Source organism: Cucurbita pepo, chromosome 2, assembly GCF_057944985.1.
Source record: "Cucurbita pepo subsp. pepo isolate OVF chromosome 2, ASM5794498v1, whole genome shotgun sequence".
In the NCBI taxonomy this organism is placed as follows: Eukaryota; Viridiplantae; Streptophyta; class Magnoliopsida; order Cucurbitales; family Cucurbitaceae; genus Cucurbita; species Cucurbita pepo.
The window spans coordinates 14516586-14539402 of record NC_141799.1 but is presented as its reverse complement, the minus strand read 5'-3'; the positions used below and the strand labels follow the sequence as shown (position 1 = coordinate 14539402).

The 22817-nt window shown below is 34.5% G+C and overlaps 4 protein-coding genes across 5 annotated transcripts; 2 read left to right on the top strand and 2 right to left on the bottom strand.

The window, feature by feature from the left end:
- Nucleotides 1-78: 78 nt before the first annotated feature.
- LOC111789421 (heavy metal-associated isoprenylated plant protein 32-like) lies at nt 79-1367 on the bottom strand. Its single transcript, XM_023670189.2, has 3 exons — nt 1230-1367; nt 888-963; nt 79-729 (listed from the first exon to the last, which is right to left on the bottom strand). Exons 1-3 carry the CDS (start codon nt 1263-1265, stop codon nt 314-316), a joined length of 528 nt encoding a protein of 175 aa, XP_023525957.2. The 5' UTR covers nt 1266-1367; the 3' UTR covers nt 79-313.
- A 1643-nt stretch (nt 1368-3010) lies between these two features.
- LOC111787620 (2-isopropylmalate synthase 2, chloroplastic) lies at nt 3011-10878 on the top strand. Its single transcript, XM_023667637.2, has 12 exons — nt 3011-4069; nt 4592-4805; nt 5094-5174; nt 5535-5627; nt 6092-6178; nt 7453-7553; nt 8030-8063; nt 8141-8215; nt 8404-8487; nt 8589-8723; nt 9224-9369; nt 10466-10878. The coding sequence occupies exons 1-12, from the start codon at nt 3357-3359 to the stop codon at nt 10590-10592; spliced, it is 1890 nt and encodes a 629-aa protein (XP_023523405.2). The 5' UTR covers nt 3011-3356; the 3' UTR covers nt 10593-10878.
- Nucleotides 10879-11008: 130 nt separating this feature from the next.
- LOC111789435 (pyridoxal kinase) lies at nt 11009-18676 on the bottom strand. 2 transcript variants are annotated; one of them, XM_023670209.2, is made up of 13 exons: nt 18593-18676; nt 18294-18498; nt 17880-17973; nt 17626-17730; nt 17281-17364; nt 16718-16791; nt 16397-16461; nt 16016-16079; nt 15263-15328; nt 13116-13172; nt 12505-12549; nt 12361-12414; nt 11009-11346 (listed from the first exon to the last, which is right to left on the bottom strand). In XM_023670209.2, exons 2-13 carry the CDS (start codon nt 18369-18371, stop codon nt 11206-11208), a joined length of 927 nt encoding a protein of 308 aa, XP_023525977.1. In that variant the 5' UTR covers nt 18372-18498; nt 18593-18676; the 3' UTR covers nt 11009-11205. The 2 variants fall into 2 exon arrangements, with proteins under 2 accessions (XP_023525977.1, XP_023525976.1); XM_023670208.2 differs by lacking the exon at nt 18593-18676 and having other exon boundaries at nt 18294-18536.
- Nucleotides 18677-19220: 544 nt separating this feature from the next.
- On the top strand, nt 19221-20784 carry LOC147793737 (uncharacterized). The gene has a single exon (XM_087121114.1). The coding sequence runs from the start codon at nt 19261-19263 to the stop codon at nt 20464-20466; it is 1206 nt and encodes a 401-aa protein (XP_086977240.1). The 5' UTR covers nt 19221-19260; the 3' UTR covers nt 20467-20784.
- Nucleotides 20785-22817: the final 2033 nt, after the last annotated feature.

Genomic DNA, 22817 nt, shown 5'->3' with positions numbered 1-22817 from the left:
TTCTTTAAACAAAAAAAAAAATAGAAAAAAATAAATAAAAAATAATAATAAAATCTTAGTAAACAACTGTAAAAAATAGTACGAACGAAATGGTTATCAGACGTTAGAGCCTAGATTTTCCTTCAAATACTCGTCACTAAAGACATTTCTAGAGAACCCACAATAACGATAGTTCAATAACAAGCAACTAAAAAATATCGTTTGAGAATACGAAGCTGTTCGAGCGTCGACCCCTCCGATGTTTCTCATCCCGTTACATAATTTTGTTTTAAAGAGTTTTTCTTATCGAGAAGACAAATTACCTGTCTAGCCCCTAACTAAATTGATAGTCTTGAATATCCACAACATCATGAGCCATGGATATCATCGGGCCACTTGCCTTCTGTGTAGTAGCTATAGTGACCGGACCATGTCGAAAACCGCTCGACATGCCGTTTTCTTGAGCAAGATAACATTTTAATAGCGTCGGGTTATTGAATTCGCTATCAAACATTGGAAGCGTATACTCATTTTGGAAGGTATAAGAGGGATCTATTGCATCTTCCAAGTAATTGCCTTTGTTTTTTCTTAGGGTTTGTTCTTCATCATCTTCATCTTGCTTGGAAGTTGATGCCCAAAGTTGAGCTTGCTTCCCTAATTTGGCAAGCTTCTTTATCAAAATGCTTGAATCCACATTGCCTATGATTGTCACCTTTTGTTCTTCAGCATCTATATCTACCTTATATACTCCTAAATTCCATAACCCGACAACCGATTACTTCTACGTACGTTGACCCGAACACTTAAAAGTATACAAAATATCTCGGTTTTTGATACACGAGGGGCAAAATGGTCATTTCAATTCACGAAAAATAAAAAGAATAAAAAAGGAAGTCATTGTTGTTTACCTTCAATCCTTTTGAGAAGTTTTCTCACTCTCTCCATGCACCCTTCGCAATTCATGTGTACTTTAAGAACATGTATCTGTTAAAACAAAGTCGATAACGAAAACGCTAATGAAATAATTCGAGCATTATCGATCAAGTAATCTGTGAAGAGAATCAACCATAACATTAGCCTCTCGTTTAAAATATTAACCGAAGCAGAATATGACGTTTTAGTATCATCGACAAAGTCAAGTTAATACATATATGATTAACGAAAAACGTAGAGAGGTTCAAATCTCCCGACCCCAGATGATTTTTAAACCGAAAAAAAGTTCGAGGACGGTGATAAGAAGGGAAAAAAACCTCGATCTTCGAGAAACGGAATTGGTTCTTTGACATTTTCTTGCTCTCTAAGCTTGTGAGCTGCAAAGAAATGGGAGCTTTTGGTGAAGAAGAAGGGGAAGAATGAGGTTAAGAGAGTCAAAGAGAGGAATATGGTCAATATCATTTAAAGGGTGTGTGAGAATATGACCTTTTTGAGTGATTCCTTTAGTTTTTTTACACCAATTTCTCATGAGTTCTTTTGGCAGTCATATCCGGTTGGTTAACCATCCATTGGTTGAAATTTCCTTATCTCGAGTTCGTCTCGTTGTTCGTAGTATTTTTTTAACGAAGAATCGTGGTCGATCGAGAATCGCCGAATGTGGGGTATTGAGCGATCGGACATTCGTCTTTAAAGTTCATTTTAGATTACGTGAGGTAGGGTGTAATTGGATCTGTTGTGTTGTACTTAGAGCACGTTTATGAGTGATTTTGAAAATGATTAAGATCATTTTTTTCATATTTAAATTATTTTAAGTTGGTTGAGTTAGTAACCCGAGTAACCCGAATAGAGTTCACAACTCAACCTTTTATTTTTTGAGTTGGGTTATTGGGTTTTTTAATTATTTTTAAAAATTATACTTATCCACCGTTCATGTTAAATTAATAACTAAAATCTCATAAAATTTGATAAATATCAAATATTTACCGGTAATAGTTCATCACTAACCTCAATTACAAATATTAAATATTTTTAATTTTATTAAAAGTAGAGTAACTTGAGTCTTGGTGGTAATCTTATTTTAGAGTGGGTCAAGTTGACTCGACCAAAAATATGTCAATCACAAACTTGTCAGAATTTAGTGAATATTCGTAATCAATTAATATTTGAATAATATATTAGTTATGAAATATATCTTAAATATTCTTTGATTAGTAGTATATTTTATTTTATTCTCAAGATTTAGTTAGTGTATGCTATTAAACGTTGGGAATATCAATGAAATTGAACCTTCATCCCCATTCTATTTCTCATTAACTCTGTATTGTTTACTGGAGTAATAATATTTTCAAATCTATTCAGATTTTGAGGGGCAGATATTGTGTCAAAACTCCAATTTTAATTTTGAAAAAATTCAACCCAATCCGAAGAAGAAAAAAAAAAACACGATCCAACTTTGATGGTTTGAGTTTGTTAGGTTGGTGATCCGAGCAACTTGAATAGAGTTCACAATCTAATCCAACCCAACACAAATCTCTATTTTTCAGGTTGGGTTTAGGGTTCTGATGTCGAGTTTTTTTTTTTAATTATTTAGAAAAATACATACTTATCTATACACTATATATTAATGACTAAAATCTCACAAATTTAAAAGGGTAACAACTCATCACTCGTATCCGTTACAAATTTAAAATATTTTTAATTTTTATAATAATTTTAAAAAATAGTAAGTAAGGATTGAATTGGAAGGTTGACCGAATTTAGTAATATATAATAATATTTAATATGGTAGTGGAATATTATTTTAAAAGCATTTCCCAGAAGAAAACAAAAACAATTGTAGAATCTCTGTTTTTAACGCTTACATTCACTTCATCTTTGTCCGTTCAAAACAAAAAAAGAAAAAAAAAAGAAAAAAAAAAGAAAATCCACCTCATCTTTTGATTGACACGTAAGCGTTAGGAACCTAATTGACACGTCAGCTTGGGACGAGACGAGCCGTAGATTACATTCAAAATAAATAAATAAATAAATAAAATAAAAAAAAGCGCCCATATGTTAATACTATAAAAGGGCTTAAACCGAGAAATCAGTCGGTTTCAAGACAAATTGCGGTCCCATTGGTATTCATGACCTAAACGTGGAGCTTTAGAAAATCCTTCCTTGCATGCGTTCGACCTTCCAGAGCTCGTCAATCCGACATTGATTCTCTCTGACTTTGATCCTCCATGCATGCGAAGCTTACTATCTTAGCGGTGTGAAATTTGTCCACATTTCCGCTTGAAAAGCTCCCACGACTGTTCGCTGGAGTTCGGCTGTAAGTATTCTCTGTTCTTCATTCATTGCCGATCAGTTGCTTCCTCAATTGCGCGATAAATAGAAGGAGAAGCTTGTTTGATTTGTTAGAGTATTTCTGTTTTGTTTGATTTGCGGTTGTTGTGTTTATCATGGCCGCGCCGGTAACTTTGTCGAGTCCGAATCACTTTCTTGTTCGGCATTCGAATTCTCAGTTTCCTTCCTGTCATCGGATTTACAATCGGAATTTTCAGGCTCTTAAGAATTCTTCACGGTCGTTGTCCTTTAGAACGGTGGCGGACAATGTGTCTCGCATTTACTGCAGTCACACTGAAAGCGTAGTTTCGAATTCCAAATCGAATTCATCCATTAGACGTCCGCCGTATATTCCTAATCGCATCCCTGACTCTTCCTATGTTCGGCTATTTGATACCACTCTCCGCGATGGCGAGCAGTCGCCAGGTGCCTCCCTCACGGCTAAAGAGAAGCTTGATATTGCTCGTCAGCTCGTCAAGCTTGGTGTTGACATAATTGAGGCTGGATTTCCTGCTGCTTCTGAGGAAGACTTTGAGGCCGTCAAGATGATTGCCGCAGAGGTTGGCAATGCTGTCGATGAGGACGGATATGTGCCTGTTATTTGTGGTCTTTCGAGGTGTAATGAGAATGATATTCGAACTGCATGGGAGGCTGTGAAGTACGCTAAGAGACCGCGGATACATACGTTTATAGCAACGAGCGAGATTCATATGGAGCATAAGCTGAGAAAGACGAGGGAGCAAGTGATTGAGATTGCTCGGAATATGGTGCGGTTTGCACGAAGTTTGGGTTGTGATGATGTTGAGTTTAGCCCCGAGGATGCTGGGAGGTTCGATCTTGATCTCAATTTACATGCATTTTCTAATTTTCGTTTCAATGATTGATCCTGAGAGTAAGTTGACTTTGCTTGATGATTTCAAAACCTCTCCATCATAATGGATGTTTGGATTAAGTTTTTAATAAGTTCAGATTTATGAAGCTTGAAGTTGTGAAGTGGGAATTTATGTAATTTGTTATTGTATCCCGTAAAAGAATTGGATGTAAAATATGTAAATCTTTGTATTTTGTTTGTTTTCCTGATGCTTGATTTATGTAATTTGGATTTGCGTAGCTAATGGTTTGCAATTTTTTATTAGCAGAATCATATGCTAGTAGACCTTCTTACTGTTCATTGTGTAATCACTGACTGATGTGTCTATCCCCATCCTTGTCTTGACGAGAGAAGATCCTTCATAGGGACCCTTCTCTATGGGGGATTTCGACATCCTTAGCCATCGTTGCTTAAAATAAAATTGCAGTTCTTATAAGTTGATAAAATAGTTTTCTTTTTTATGTTGTGGTGTTCTATCAGATCTGACAGAGAGTTCCTTTATCAAATTCTGGGCGAAGTGATAAAGGCTGGTGCAACTACTCTCAACATACCAGATACTGTGGGTTACACAATGCCAGTTGAATTTGGCAACTTGATTGCCGATATAAAAGCTAATACTCCTGGCATTGACAATGTTATCATCTCAACTCACTGCCAGAATGATCTTGGACTCGCAACTGCCAACACAGTAGCAGTAAGTAATGGCATTTTCCTCCCTTTTAATCCTATTTATGACGTGTTTGGGAATGTGGCCAAAATCACCCTTTTCATGCCCAAAAACACTAAACAGGGGATGAAATTCCAAAATGACTCCTAAACATGTCTTTATTTATTGAATATAGGTCTGTAATTTTGGTAAGTATCCGAAGATAATTGGAAAGTTACAAGGATTATGAATAACATACCATTAACTCTAAGCATGATATAGAGAATTAACTTCGTAATCAGTACCCAAATTATGATTCTTCTCATCTCTTTGCAGGGGGCATGTGCAGGTGCAAGGCAACTTGAGGTCACAATTAATGGCATTGGTGAGAGAGCTGGAAATGCTTCGCTAGAGGAGGCAAGTCAATTATTTATTTTTTTCTGTGTTTATTTCATATTATTATTATTCATATTTTTATTTTGTGAAGAGTGACGATGACTTGCAATGCAACCTAGCTTAATTAGTAATCAATATGTCGTACTTATTTCATACTATGTTTTTTATTTACAAAAGAGGTTAAATTTTAAATTCTGACAACTTAGGAGTGTTTATATATTTCATTTTACATGCGACTGTATGCATGTTTCTGTTGTATTGTTCTAAGAACATCCGTTTGTGCAGACATCAAAACATTCATATTTCGTGGGTAGACTTCTTAAATGGCATGTATGAATGTACACAATTTTCATTTTTTATACCATATTCTTAAATCTTCAGGTGGTAATGGCCTTACAATGTCGTGGAGAGCATGTGCTTGGAGGTCTTCGTACTGGAATTAACTCAAGACATATCTTTTTGACTAGCAAGATGGTAATTACTTTTCTTACAAAAAATGCTTCTTGAAAACAATTCCTTGAGTTATTTTTTTATTATTATTCTTTTGGGTGCTAGACAGTTCTGTTTCGCTTCTGGTTCCTCTTTAAAAGATTTGGAAGAGAGTCGAGGCAATTTTTTTTGAGGATAGAGATAGGAGCATTTATTTCATTTTTTAGGGGTAGAACTGGTACTTTGAGAGATGTTTAATGTTACTAATTAGGTATGAATGTCCTAACTTCTATTTATTTTATTTCTCTTATGACTACTGTTTCCTTTTAAAATCTGCTGGTTGGACTTTTTCCTCCTTTGAGGCGAAGTATATTTGGGAATTTGGATTAAGGACAGATTTGGAGAGATTTGGTAGCTCTCTCTTTCCCCCAGTTCTCTTTTATTTTTTTCTATTAAATATCTCTATTTGTTATCAATAAAGGCTACTTATTGACTAACTCATTCCTTAGGTAGAAGAGTACACTGGTTTGAATGTACAACCACACAAGGCAATTGTGGGAGCTAATGCTTTTGCTCATGAAAGTGGCATCCACCAGGTTTGTCATGTTCAATTTTGATTTTTGCTATGCGCAGCTAACTATTTATGACACGTCATATTTATCTTTCAAAACCTATCGTGATTTGAAGGCTACCCTATATGCTTATAGTCGACTATTACAGAATTCTAGCACCTAGGGGTTTGGGTTGATTTTTCTGAACTCGGAGTGACTCGATTTGGTTTCGGGTTTATAGGATAAAAAACTCGGGTCGACCCGAAACCAAACAAAACTTATAAATTACATTGACAGTTCTCGCATATGTAGAGGTCTATCAGAGTAGCCATCCGAATTTATTAAAATACTCTAGTTCACTCAAGCCAAATTCATCTTTTTATTATTTTGTTTGTTTCCTTTATTTTTTTTTTCTTTTATTTTTTTTTTATTACTACTTTTTTTTTTTGTTTCTTTTATGTTGTGTTATTTAATTTCTTTTATATATTTTAAAATTCTCTTCCAAATATATAAAAATACTTCAATATTTCATACTATTTTTACACCTTATTTAACTATTTTTAGATACATTATTCAACTAATCATCTTTGTTGTTTTTAATTTTGGTGTGTTTCTTTTATATTATTTTCTTTAATTTATTTTATATATTTTAAAATTCTCTTCTAAATATATAAAAATACCTCAATATTTCATACTATTTTTAAACACATTATTATAACTTAACTAATCATTTTTTTTGTTTTTTAATTTCATAATCTATCCTTATATTTTTTTTTCTTATATTTTCCTTATTTACTGTCGATACTTTTTTTTTTAATAATTATAGATTTTTTTTTTTTTTTAATAATTTTGATTTGTGTTTGTTGGTGAACTTTTAATATTTTTTATCTTAAATTATATCGAATAACTATGAATGGTGAATAAATAAAGCTTTTTTTAAAAAATTAAAAAAAGTTAACAACCGGACAACCCAACCCAAAGTTAACAACCGGACAACCCAACCCGAAAATTTTTGGGTTGGGTTGGGTTACCAATCCAACTAACCCGACCTTTTGGGTTCGGTAAAAAAAAAAATTTTCAACCCAACTCAACCCGGACCAGACCATGTACACCCCTACTAGCAACAGTATTCATTGTTTTCAACACATTTATGGCAAACAATTAATCATTTTTAACTTTAGTTCCCCTTTTCTTGCGAATTAATTTTTGGATAATGAAATTCAGAAAACAAAGTTAGGAAGGATGGTAATGGAAGATGAGTGTTTCCTACGAGGTGTTGAGGATCCAATTGTATCTTGAACATTGCTTTTGTGGTGCAGGATGGGATGCTTAAGCACAAAGGTACTTACGAAATCATATCCCCTGAAGACATTGGCTACGAACGATCCAATGATGCTGGTATTGTTCTAGGAAAACTCAGGTACACCATGTTGCTTTATGGAAAATGACAATATTGCCTTTCTCTCGATAAAATTTCCCCCTCTCCTTGCCTTCTCTTCCCCATCTCTTTAAGTGACTCTACAATATTTGATTTTCGAGGTAACTCATACAATATTAAATCCTCCTAGTGATTACAATGACTTGATGAACCCATTCCCATTTTCCGTTGAAGGTCAGATTAAGTTCTAAAATATTTAGAATAGACATCGAAAAATTGTTCTCTTTAGATCTAAATCATCTTATAGCTGAGTTCAACAATGCAACAGTACGAAGGAACTAAATAGTTTTTCAGGGACAGAAGAAATGACAAACATCTGTTGTGGTTCTGTTGTAGTGCTGCCCAAAATCATTTTTTTACAATATTAACAGGATTGACTTTATATGTTTATCTCACTTTCTGTGTCATGTTCAAAGTATACTATCCCAATAACATGTTCATTATGACTACATTTACAGTGGACGCCATGCCCTTAAAAGTCGACTTCTAGAGGTAAATTTAGATCTCCAAGCTCAATGTTTAGGTAATATTTCCATTTTATAATAGGCTAATGTTATTTGTCTTTTCAGCTTGGTTATGAGCTTGACAATGAGAATCTTGACAACGTATTCTGGCGTTTCAAAGCAGTAGCTGAACAAAAGAAGGTAACTCAAAATTTTGTCCCTCTCTTTTGCTGAGCTATTCCCTATCCTGCTTCCTACACATAGTAGAGTAGCAAATACCAATTGGGATAATTCAGCCTGTTTCAAGAACATAAATAACTACTCATCAAGGAAGTTTTTCATTTAACCTGTTCTAAACTTTTTGCCATAATTTATCTTCAACATCCCAGAGAGTTACAGATATGGATCTTCGAGCATTGGTATCTGATGAGGTTTTACAACCAACTGTTCTATGGAAGCTGCTAGATTTGCAGGTTATCTAAATGTTGTTATAGATCGTCAGATTCGGAAAGCCGTTTGGGCCTATTTTTAGATACACATATAGCATCATTTGACAATAGCACCTCAAATGCAGATCACTTGTGGAACTCTCGGTCTTTCCACTGCTACTGTTAAACTCCTTGATGCCAATGGGAAAGAGCACGTTGCTTGTGCGGTTGGAACGGGCCCTGTAGATTCAGCTTACAAGGCTGTTGATCTAATTATTAAGGTTTGTGATAATAAGAGAAACCGCTGTTAAACTTTCTGCAGTTTTAATTTACGTCTAGAATACATCTTCAGGATGATTTCCTAGCAAGGTAAAATTAGGATTTTCCAGATAATTGGCTTTTACACTAAAGTAACCCACCTTGGGTCGACTTAGTCATCAATAAGGGTTAGGGATTGAATTCAAACCATGGAGGCTACCTATCTAGGATTTAATATCCTACAAATTATCTAGGCAACCAAATGTTGTGGAGTTGTATGGTTGTTTCTTGAGAACTGTTGAAAAATGCATGGGAGATGGCTCAGTCAAAAAACAATCAAAGAAATTATTTTCCTCTAAAGAGTTTAAAATGCAGGCTTGTTGGATTCGTTGTGATGCCGTGACATTTGGTGAATATAGCACAAATGTCATGATCGACTACCAGGCTTTCAAATCCTTGCATGCTTTGATTCGTGTCCTTGAGTGAATGCGACGTTACAGAGTTTCCATTTTTCTGAATGCAGGAACCAGTAACACTGCTCGATTATTCAATGAATTCTGTCACCGAAGGGATCGATGCAATTGCCACTACTCGTGTTGTAATAAGAGGGGACAACAGTTACTTATCTACTAATGCATCGACTGGAGAAGAAGTTCAACGAACGTTTAGGTATACGTTTTCTTCCCTATCGTTTAAAGTAATTAAACTAAGCTATTATCTTCTAAATTTCTTCAATTTTGCCCATCTCGTTGTCTGTTGGTACAAATTTTCTAAGTTTGTCTCCACATTCCTATTTAAGTTGGCAAAAATTCCAAATTTTCTTAGGTGATCGTTCCTTTTCTGATTTTTGCCAATGACTATATAGCATTCCTGGAAGAACATAAAAGGGTATAATTAATAAAAATTTAAAACATAAGGGACTAAATTGAAAGAACACTCCAACATTAGTGACTAAACTATATATTTTAACAATTTTTAAATACAATCATATTCAAGTACTTTTGGCTCTATGTTATTGGATCTAGGCATCCTTATGTTCAACTTGAGAAGACTAGGATGGCCATTGGTATCGTGAAAAATAAAGGGATTTAGAACGAATGAATTCAAACTAGGGTAGTAACCTATATGGAGAATTTAAACGTTTTGTCTTGCAACTAATTGTACTTGTAAGCTTAGTTGGTCGTCTCCCTGTTTCCAGCCTTTCTCTCCCCCTAACCTAACAGACGAAGTTCACAACACAACTTCGAGCTCTAGATTTCGATAAGAACAACCACATCACTACTTACTAGGCTGCAAAACACTGACTTGGCTTCATTTCTCACTCTAAAAATTGACGTAACGTATAAGGACATATAAGGATAAGAAGCACATACATATAGAGAGGTGAAAATGACGGAACTGGCCAACTACGATATAGATATTTGACTTAGCTCCATTTTCTCGGTTCAGGTATGGGCAATCCTAATTAGATGCCTACCAATTATAGAACATCGAATAGAGGCAATATGGATCCACCTATATCAAGGGAAGGGTTCAAACTACGGTGGCTATCTACTTTGGATTTATATTCCTACAAGTTCTTCTGTATAATTAGACAAAATGTGCGCAAGTTGACTCGGTTACTCGCTGGTTAAAATTAATAGGACCAACCGAAATCAACCCATATGAACTTCAACGTGAATTCTGTTACTGTTTTATATTCTTCTCTGGCTACAGTACATCGATGACTCGATTTTAGTGATATGTTTTTATCGTTCCATTGCAGTGGTATCGGAGCAGGGATGGACATCGTCGTGGCAAGTCTAAAGGCCTACATTGGTGCATTAAACAAGATGCTTGGTTTCTTCGGAGTTGATGTTAAGGTGACCGAAAAAATAACACAGTCTGCATAAAAATTGTTTATTTGAGAAGAGGGAGGACGATGGTGCCAATCTTACATTCTGAACATGCTTGAAAGCTTTTAGAATTTTGGGTTAATTTTGCTTTAATTATCAGTATTTAGTTGGTTGTGTTAGACCGCGTTTTAAACTTCTGTGAAGTTTTAGTTAAAGTCGAACAAAAAAGGGAAACAAAGTCAACAGGTACAACATGTTGACTGAGATAAAATTTCGAAGTTAATTATCACTCAAATAAGTTTCAACATTTATTATATTAAATAATATTTGGTTTAATTTTTAATATGTTTATCATAAAATAAATAATAAATTCTTATTTTATTATCTAAAAAGATTGTAGAATTTGATTTCTAGTTGGTTTTTAAAATTTAAAATTGATTTTTAATTAGTTTATAAATTTGTTAATTCTCCTCTTAAAACAAAATATATGATTATATTAATAAATGCAGGGAAGGTGGCGTAAACTAATTTCAACCTTAATCCCTTCATGCAGTATCATTCTTGGTATTATTACTAATAATATTTTTCGGGGGTTATGAAACTAAATAAAAAAGAAGGTTTAGAGATGTCTTGCAATGTACCTAAAATGTTGTTCGAGAAGAACGCCAACTCAATCGTACCTTTGAGCTTTAAATTTAATTTTTGGATTTCGAATGTCATCTTGGCTTTGAATCAATCGAATCTCCAAACTGCTGGATTCGGGATCATGTCCTGCACTTTTGTAATCGTTCATTGTTCTATGCAGAACTGCCTGCAAATCATTTACAATCACAGAGAACTTCAATTGATATGAGATAAGATTTAGTAAAATTATAATTTTGTATCTAAGATAGGACATAGATACCATAACTGTATCCAATATGTACTACATAGTTAGACACTCTTAACACGACACTTGTTGGCTCAAAAGATGTAAGACAAGACCCAGATACCACAGTCCAACATGTACCAGATAATTAGACACTCTAACATAAGATACTTGTTGACACAAAAGGTGTATGTTTTATATATATATATATAAAAAACCGTGGCTGGTACAAAATGAATGAGTCTAACAATTTGTTTATGTAGAAATATTTATTAAGAACAACGAATGGACAAGGACAAGCATAGACGACACAAATAGTAAGTTTTGAGAGCAATCTCATTGATCTCCTAAATGTTATGTTCATATCTAGATTGTGAGAGAATGATGTGTCATTGTGTCTATATCATTTTCGTGCTTTTTAGTAGATTTGTATAATGTGCTTGAAATTCTATCATGATAGTAATAGAAGACACATAAAAAAAAGAAAAAAAATTAAAACTTTCAAAAGAAACTACATTCTCATAAATCAAAATGCTACCTACAGAGCTTCGAGAGCGAACCACCCGAGTGACTAGAATTATTGATTGATCAACTGACTACATCTCTAATGGCCTTTATAAATTTTCTGATATGTGAATTCTTAAATCAAATTTAAAACACAAAAATGAAAATTTGAAAACTACTATTTTAATTCTAAAAATTAAATAATACATAAATGGAAGTAGTGCTCATGAGCTTAATTTTTAAAAATAGAAAATCCATCAGTCCCAAAAGTTCCTTAGGAGAGGGTAGTTGTTGGGGTTGTTTTTGTGGTTGATGGGATGTTTCGTCTCCAATGAGGACACAAAATAATAATATGCAACGCACATGAATAATGACCAACATTTCTATTTGTAGAGCATAAGTCAGAAAAACAAATAATTTTAGAAACAAAACAAACAGGGAAAGAAGAAAAACCTGCAAACTTGAGACTGCAAGCTCTGCCGCCAAATCAAGGTGTTCAGGATATTTCTGGTAACATAACGAACTATTATTTGAAGAGAACGATACTGTAAACAAGAAGTTATCTATTTTCAATAAAATTTAAGTTAGGGGCTTTACATTGCTCCAACCAAGAAGAAGTGCAGTCGTAAGATCACCAGTTCCCTACAAGTGCATTTGCAAAGACATGTTAATCTATAGAAAAGGATCTGGATGGGACCGATGCAATGAGAAACGAACCAATGGTTTGAGATCGATACGAATCAGGAGAAAAGCGAACAGAAATATATGATATTCAAGAAGGATCTTATATCGGAATTCAGTTAGAGATGGAAAAGGAATTTCTGGAATTAACACTTCCTACTTTATTGCCATTACTTTTCATGGGTTGAGAGAGAGAGAGACACACAGAGAGAGGAGAAGAAAGAAATCTTCTACCAACGTGTAAAGATTCTGCCTATAAATTAGCATATTCTTTTCAAGAACTTGCATAGATGCTATGAACAATAAACACTAAATCGTACCAGAAGAGAAGTCATTTTCCTACACATTCTGATAAATGACTTGCTTGATTGAGACCACTAGTTATGGTAGTTTTCTATAAGTTTCTTATCTATAGACGCACGAGGTCTCCATGCATTGTTTAAATAGAACAATAATTTCTTTTTGACATCAACCTCAGCTCAAGGAGATAAACATTGCAAGTGAAATTAGATGAGGGATTTTCATACCGTGAAATATGCAGGAATCTTGGGAATTGTGATCTTAAATTGTTCAGGAGATTGGCCCTATGACATCAAGGTTGGGATATTGCAATTAGACCAAGTGTATGCAATGCGAACCATAATAAAATATAAAATACAATAAAATTTCCAAACGTTAGCTGCTCAAACCCTAAGTAAAACATATGTTATGTTTCTTTATTCATGTAACCAGAAAAAAAAAAAAAAAAAAAAAAAAAAAAAAAGGGTTAAATCTTTCATTACCGAAATTAACTACCGCTTCCCAAGTAAAGGACCATGCATGCTGGCAACCTTCTAATCAACCGATATGCATAGAAGGAAGGGGCAACAAGGGTGTAAGAAACAAATAAGGTGGGATGAAGTGGAAGGGAAGGGAATCTCGACTAGGACAAGGCCTGTAAACTTTTGCTTCACTTCAGTCAGAGCTTCCACGATGCCAAGTTTTCTTAGGGTCATTATTGCACACTCAACAAAAACCTCCACAAGCATTCCCTATGAGTATAACAGGTTGTGAGGGTGGACGGAACATTTATAATCTCAATCAAAACACCATAATTTCCATGAAGTTGGCTTTGAGTGTTCAGTGAAATTTAACTTGAAGGTATCTAGCAATCGCCAACACTTCTGAAAACAAAGGAGTCTAACTTGACAGTATTGTCACAACTTAGAATGTCACTATCTCATGAAGTTAAGGTACAAGGAGCTAAAAAACATTTGTGGGTCTTTTTTTTATTTTAAGTCAATAACCACTGAAAGAGACATCTCTGAATAACAATCGTCCAGTCCTCAATAGATCTTTGAGCAAAACATGAATAGAAGCCTAGAAGAATGGGATGGGTTGATGCAGTATTTAAGACTATCGGAGGTTTTTGTAACAGCCCATACCCACCGTTAGCATATATTGTCCTCTTTTGTCTGTCCCTTCCAGGCTTGCTCTCAAGGTTTTAAAACACATCTGCTAAGGAGAGATTTCCACACCTTTATAGAGAATGCATTGTTCCCCTCTCCAACCGATGTGGGATCTCACAATCTACCCCCCTTCGGGACCCAACGTCCTCGCTGGCACTCGTTCCCCTCTCCAATCGATGTGGGATCCCAAATCCACCCCCCTTCAAGGCCCAGCGTCTTCACTGGCACACCGTCTGGTGTCCACCCCCTTCGATGTTTAGCCTCTTCGCTAGCACACCGCTCGGTGTCTAACTCTAATATCATTTGTAACAGTCCAAGTCCACCACAAGCAGATATTGTCCTATTCGGGCTTTCCCTTTCAGGCTTCCCCTCAAGATTTTAAAACGCGTCTGCTAAAGAGAGGTTTCTGCACCCTTATAAAGAATTGTCGTTCCCCTCTCCAACCGATGTGGGATCTCACAAATGGAGGTTTGACATTTAAGACTCCCATTTGTGGGAAGAGTGTAGCAGGTGAAGTACGCAAAGAATGAGGTTGAACCTTCCCCTCAGGGTAGCATGAAAGAAGCTTGAAGAAGGAAGACAAACCTACTATGCCGGTGCATTTTGAGTGGCTTGAATCATCTAGTGATATGATTTTTTTTCCTAGCCAAAGAACAGAAGATCCTCTTTTTGAGTTCATTGATGGACATTCGGTTTAGGGTGTTGACATGAGTTGCTGGAACCATCCACACGTCAATAAATGGAAATAAAGTATTGTCCTTTCCAATGTCATTAGTCCTTGCTCATCTTCCTTTGAAAGTCTTGTCAACTCTCTTTCTTAGTTGTGAAGAACTTGTAACGTGAACCAGTGGCATCAACTCCCTACGCCATCCCTCCCTCTCTCTCCCTCCCACCTCAAAATAAAAAATAATTAAAAAAATTGTTCATAATTGAGGGAAGTTGTCAACTGTTGTTTCAAGAAGCAAACACAAGTGACACAGGAAAGTAACATATGCTTGGAACATCAGTTTATTACGCTATTTCAGACAGTGATGATGATACATCTGGCAATCTAACCAGGCAGTCATTTGGGTTTCATCAGGAAAAAAAAAAGGTTTATGGTTAATTAGTTTTCCTCGTGCTCATGCAATTTTCTTATAGCTTTGCAAGACTAAAAACATGCACCCAAAAAACAACAGATCTCAAACTGCAAGAATTCAGTTCAATATAAAATGAAAAATTTCCACCTCATTCTTCTGATGGCTGCCAATGAGAAGAAGTTCACCGTTCATACTTATGCTTGTTATCACAACCTGAGATGTTTAACGTGACTAACACATCAGATTACAGAGATATAGATAGCACGGGAAAACAACATTTAGAATGATGTGCGACATTTACAAAAGGTTGACAGCCACAGAATGAACCGTATTTATGTTTATTAAAGGGGATAGAATTATAAATTTCAAGGTATAAGTATAACAAAGTTTTGACAGCTAGGTGTGTTATGCTAGGACAAGTTCTAATCGCCTAAAGAAGAAAAGACTGCAGCTGTAAAAGTTCGAATTCTTAAAAAGATAAGCACCTATTATCCGAAATTTTGTATCAACAGTGTCGAGAAAAGCCTGAAAAACAAAAGATGTTTGAAGTGCTTAATAAATAAATCCTTAACTCACTCGGTAATTATATTTTATTAAGTTATTGGTCTTATTTAAGATCACAGCTATTTTGTTATAGTCCAAATCACATTGCCAAACTATGGTTATGATGCATCAATTATCTAATTTAGACAAGCATAAATGTGTCAACTGCCATCTAACATTTCTCTTGATAAGTAAAGAACGTAAGATCGAGATTCAAGAGAATCACTCCTACAAGGGTTCATTTACCTCCAGTGTCTCTCATTCATGGTAGTTGACTACTAGAGCATGCACTCGAATAAGAACTACCTAAGAACATCCACTTTTTAACAGGCCAATAGACACATTCATAATTCTTACCTTTGTAGGTCCTGCAGCATGAAGAATGTTACAAGCTTCCCTACCATCTCCCTCAGATTGGATCCTGCAAAAAGCAAGGCTTCTCAAATAACGCTATCTGAAGCAAGGAAAAAGGATGCTCAAGCACTGAATACTGCCAAGTCTTTGTCATAACTGTTGAGGTTCATTTGAATTTATTCCAGGGTTTCAAAGAAAAGATACTAATTGTTATATAGAATTAAATAGGAAAATCCGAAATATTAAGATTGATGGATGGAAGAAGGGGCCAAGTTCGAAGAATTTTCAAGAAAGAGTGTCTAATCAAATTTTGCTCAATGAAATAGATACCGCACCCCATTCTCCACTGCCAACCATACCAGTTTGCACTGTAATTTAAATTACCTTAACCCAGTCAATTGTTCAGCTTCAAATTGATTAGGAGTCAACATTGAAGCCACTGGAACAACCTAGCCATGAATTGGACTCATCAAAAAAGTTTTATAGTCAAGAACATGGAAAAGGGAATATAAATAGCAGATGGTTAAATAACTGTTTAACTTTTAAACGCAGGATAGGAATTTCATTTTTAATGGTCAGATATTAAAGCACTGAAACATTGAAAAGTTCAATAGCCGATTGCAATAAAAAAAATTAACTAAAGATAAGATTAAATGATTGAGGTATCAAGCATCAGCAGGACACAGAATGAGCTGGATTTCTCACCTTCTCACGGTACACAGATACCAGTTCTTGCGGAACATAAAGCTTCCCTTCATCACCCATCACAGGATCACATACTGGAAAAGGACACTAAATATAATGAGAACATGGTTCAATAGGTGGCTCACAAATTAATCCTTTCAACATATAACTGCAAAATTTCGGTTTCTTGCTAAAACATGTAAATAAATTCCATCCATTTTAAAAAGTAAAAATCTAGACAAAAGTTCCATCTAATCTTCACAATTTTGTAGGTAGCATTCTCTTACATGCTATAAAGGCAATGGGACATGAGAAATTCTGGGATTTGAATAATGAATCATCAATCAATGACCAAGATTGTCCCTTGTGAGAAAAAAAATGCATTAGAAAATTATAATCCTCAGAGCTTCGTCTTCTTCTTCTTCTTCTTCTTCTTTTCCTTTTCTCTCTCTTTTGTTTTTGATAAAAATATTTTCCTTGTAGCTTACTACTTCTAGGATACCAAGAATTCATACATTTACCAAAACATATATATGGATAAGGAGAAAAGATAATAAAGCATAAGGAATTTGAATCTAACTGACCATATGTTAACTGAGGGTTCACTGAGCGAAGCTTTTCAACAACTTTTAACACTGTGTTGAGGAAAGAAACGGAACCAATATAACCTGCACAATCCATAAGTAAATATTATAACAAAACTCACACTGGCTGAAAAGTAAGAATAATAAATTCTACTGTATGCATTTGCAGGATCTTTATACTTAAAGATGGCAATAGTTTAGCATAATTCTCAATGTCTATGAGACATATTTCTGTTTTTCTGCCTTGCTATCATGAAGCGACATGGAATTCATTGGTAAAGATTTATATTGTAAAGTTACCAAATTATACTGAACACCAAGTCATTTAATGAAAAACTAGAGTACCTGTTAACAAATGAGTATAGTACAACAACTCATTTTCTTCGAGACCTTCAATTAAGTCCCATAATTGTCCTCCATTCAAAACTTGGCCCTTGAAAGTCGGATATCCTGTTTTATTTTCAAAACGAACCATAATCCACTTTCACTAACACTACGAAATCAAACCAGGACTTATGCATAATGACAAAAAGCATCGCACCGTATATTAGGCCTCAGAGTTCTGAGACCATTTGAATGAAGAAATAGAATCAGCTTGCCTGTGTGGTTTGAGAACTGCACGGAATTTATTGGATCTACATCATAGCCCAATAGTTGGAGAGGGAAAACAGCTGATTTGTTCCCGACATATCCCTACGGCAGAACACAAGCGAACAATTCATTTAACTCAAACTAATGGAATGGAAATAAAGACAATCAAGAACAATACAAGAACTAGTACAAATAAACAATCGAAGTCAACTCTGTCCAAAACACAACACTCCTAACAAAAACATCAACTCCAACGATACAAACTCACCAAAAAAACTGAAAGAAACTTCTGCAGAAACCTAATAGAGGCAACCAAAACAAGCTGACTTTCAAATTTATGAATAGTTAAGGGATCCTTCAGAATTATTAATATCGATTTCAACCAAAAACAATCCGCAACCGTCGAAAACAATTGAACAAACCTGAACAGTGTGGGATTGAATACTGAGAACTCGACCAGTCGCCGACGGCAGAGCTAACGAGAGAATTGGCGGCGTCATTTGCTGTTCCGGAAGGTCCGGAGAACTCGATTATTGATTCAATTCCACGAAACAAAATGCGTCAAACAAGAGATTGCTGCAGGAAAATGCGAGTTGAGAGAAACTGAAACTGCAAGTTAATGCTCAACTGCAACAATAGAGGAAAATTGGGGAACGTAAATCAATTACGGTGGCTGGAAATTTATAGGAGAAAGAACCGATGATTAAAATTACGAAAATACCACTGCCCGATGCTCTGGTCGTCGAAATGCCGTGAAATTACGTGTGGGAACACCATCTATATTGAGATACCATTTGTCTGAATTTTTTAATTTAAAAAATTATAAATTTATTCTCAATTTTCAAATTTTTAAAATTTATTAAAGTTTTATAGTTTTGACCAAAAAAAAAAAGAAAAAAAAATTATATTTTAACTAAAAATAACTCCTCAAATTTATAATTCATATAATTATCTTAATTTAATTCTATAACCTCGTAATTATTGAACATCTCAATTTTAAATTTTTTGTAAAAGATCACAGCTCGATTTTGTTTTATATATAAAAAAATTATGATGTTTAAAAATCGTAACCTTAATAAACGTACTACTTTATTCTAAGTCTCGAATTTATAGAATTTAAGTTATTTGGAGATATAATTTTTTGAAATATTATTTTTAACATCAATTAATTTTTAAACTATTATTCATAGAAATTTATTAGCATTTTAGATAAATAAATAAATATATATATATATATATATATATATTATGTTTTATTTTTATTTATTTTTTAATTCTAAAGAATATTAGACTTGATGTTAATTATTTTTATTTAAAAAAAAAAAAAAAAAAAAGAAGAAGAATTAACCTTTTGGGAATGGGTGTGGACTTTCCAGACAAGCCGCCCGAATGAAGCGGAAGAAATGGTCGGAGCAAGAAGAAGAAACGCTTCTTTCCAAATACTCGGAGCTTCTCAACTGTGGAACCCTAGCCAAGCTCAAGACTCGTGAGAAGAAGTTCAAGCCCATCGCTGACCATGTCAATTCCGTTCACCATCTTCACGATCCTCTCAGCTTCCCCTTTCGCTGGTCATGGCGGGACGTCTCAATCAAGGTCCAGAACATGCGCCATCAATACCTAGGCGTCAAGCAGAAGATTAGGGTTTCCGATGACGATTTCAATTGGAAGGACGGTGAGAATCACTGGCAGAATTTCATGAAATACAAGGAGGTTTTCGGAGATTTCCCTCTCGATTTGAAGGGGAAGAGGCTGGTGTTTGGTAATGCCGCTGCTGTTGGTTTCGATGGTAGCGAGGATTCGGAATTCGGAATTGGAGTGGATTCTGATGATTTGGAGGAGGAAGAAGAGGAAGAGGAGGAGGAAGAGGATGAAGATCTGAAAGCGAGGGAACACGACGGCGCGAAAGACGATGGCGGTGGTCGTGAGGCGGTGGAAGCGGTTGGAAACGAGGGGAAACGCAGCGGATTTGGCGAAATCGCGATTTCGGAGATGAAAAAATCGAAGAAGGATTCTGGATTGAACAGGCGATTGGGAATGGTAGCGATGCGAGTTTTGGAATTGAGAGACATGGCAGCGAAGAGGGAAGAACAGAGAAGAGAGAGAGCATTCAGAAGGGAGAAAAACGAAGGTGAAAGAGAAGAAAAGATGAAGAACACAGAGCTGAAGAAGGAGAAACTGATGAACGAAAAGGAAGAACAATTGGACAACAGAGAGCTTGAGCTTGAAGAGAGAGAGCTTCAATGGCGGCAAAGAGAATTTGAGAACGGTATGAGAATGGAAAGGGAATTTGAGGAAGAAAGAAGAAAGAGGCTGAGAATGGAAGAGAAAATGGAAGAAGAAGAGATGGAATGGAGAGAACGGATGGTAGAAATGCAGATCGAACATGAGAAACAGATGATGCAAATGCAAGCGGATGCGTTTCAGAATCAAATGCAGATTTTGGGGGTAATTGCAAGGCTTCTCTGCCAGTATTTTGGCTCTGCAAATGACGGATTGGGGGCTTTGCCATCTCAAGTTCTGCAGAATTTGCAACATCCTGGGGAATTGGATGACAATGGGAAGCCAGATGCCAATTCACCTTCTGAATTCTTGTGAAGGTAACATTACATAAACTTCCATTAACTGTGAATTGTTCTTTGCTGAGTTTCATGAAGTAGGATTTGTGAATTGTTCTTTGCTGGAGGGATTTTGTTATGTTTAGCTTATGATCTGTGTTAAGAGTATAATAGAAACTGAGACTATCTAGTATCCTCTTCGATTCTATCTATATTGTGTAAATCCTTACCCGGGTCGAGAGCGATTCATCGAAAACTTAGAAAGATTGAACTTAATTATAATTGTTGTTACTTTGTGCAACTATGAAAGAATGTTCAATGATGTGATACAATCTTAATCTTGAGCGTGTTATAGATAGATTGTGAAGTTGTCTTTTGAGCTACATTTATAAGAGTCGTAGTTACGATTGATCTAAGGCTTCTAACTTCCAATCCCCAAAATCACATAAACAAGATGAAGTTAAATGATACCATGAATTTGCAGGTATTTCACCCATGTATTGCTAGGATCATCTTCATCTTCTCCATTTGGAGGACCCTACTAAGACTTTGTTGATTCCTCTATTATACATACATATACATATATATATACATATGCATATATATATATTGGTAATTTATCATTGTATCATGTTATTTCGAGAAAATTAGTTTAAGAATTGAAAAAATAATAGGATAAACAAAATATATATATATATATTGGTAATTTATCATTTTACTCTTGCGAATGTATCATGTTATTTCGAGAAAATTAGTTTAAGAATTGAAAAAATGATAGGATAAACAAAGTATTTTGATAAAAAAAAAAAATATATAAAAATGAGAGATTTTTTCATTTTAAGTTGATGTTTAAGAATAAATTAGAGAAGCTTTAGATATTGAAAAATTAAAAAGCAAGTAAAAAAAAAATTGAGAAATTGAGAAATTAAAATAGAGGAGAGAAGAAAGGAAGAGAGAGGTCATTTATAAAGTTTAAAAACCCTAAATCCATATATTAGTTTTAACATTATTTTTAAAGTTTAAAATATGAATGTAATTTTTAAAAATTAATAATATTTTTTAAACAAAATATTTTTCAACTTCCGTACAAGTTTAGAAATATTTTTAAAAATAAAATATAAAGTTGATTAATAATTTCTATAATTTAATTTAATTTTTGTTAAAGATACCATAAATGATTTTTTTTTTTTAATTTAAGAGTAATAATTATTTTCTCTAAAAAAAAATTATGCACGTGCAAGGGTTTCAACTTTAAAACAATATTAAATATTATAAATTTTTTTATTCAAAACCTAGTGCTAATTTATTCACGTGTGTGTATATATATATAACTAATGTATAATTGAAAATTGTCTCCCACATTTAATATAAAATATTTTAAACATAAACTTGTACCCCTCAATATCTCTCTCCATCCATATCCAATAATAATAATTAATATAATGATAATAATATGTCTCTATTTTCCAACATTTTATCTCATAATTTTAAATTTAGGTTTGAATTTCCACTTATTGTTGACAAAAAATCATTATTATTTTTATTCCAAAACTATAAATAAATCTATAAAAATAAATAAATAAAACCCCCACGTTATGACAAAATTCCTATAATTTGATCATTTCAACCTTTATTTATTTATTTATTTATTGATATAGCCATTGCCTCCCTCTTAGAGGGTGGAGAAAAAATATATATTGAGGGTGACGACCCTTGATAAGGATTAAATTACATTTTAAAATACATTTTTTACTAAATATATCAATTTTCTTTTAATTATTTTGGGTGGTGTTTTAATTACAAAATTCAAACTTTTTCAAAATTTCCAATTTTACCCCTAATATATAACAATTTTTCAAATAAACCGTAAAAATAACTTTTAAAATGGTTAATAAAAGTTGAAATTGTTGTTGTATCAAGTAGCTCTCAACAGCCTCACGACTTTTAAAACGTGTCGATTAGGAAGAGATTTCTACACCCTTATAAGGAACACTTCTTCCCCTCCAACCGATGTGGGATCTCACAATCCACCCCCTTAGGGGCCCAATGTTCTCGTTGACACATCGCCCGGTGTTTGCCTCTGATACCATTCGTAAGAGACCAAGCTCATCGCTAGCAGATATTGTCCATTTTGACCCGTTATACCGTCAGTCTCACAGTTGTTAAAACGCGTATGTGAGGGAGAGGTTTCCACACTTTTATAAGAAATGTTTCGTTCCCCTCTTCAATCGACATGGGATCTCACAATCCTCGACTCTCAGGTATATTATAGAACTCAAAACGATATCATTACCATCAATAAACCCACTTTTTAGGTCAAATGAGAGAGAGAGAGAGAGACTAATTAAACTATTCCATTGCTACCACCACACCATTATAAATATATCCATT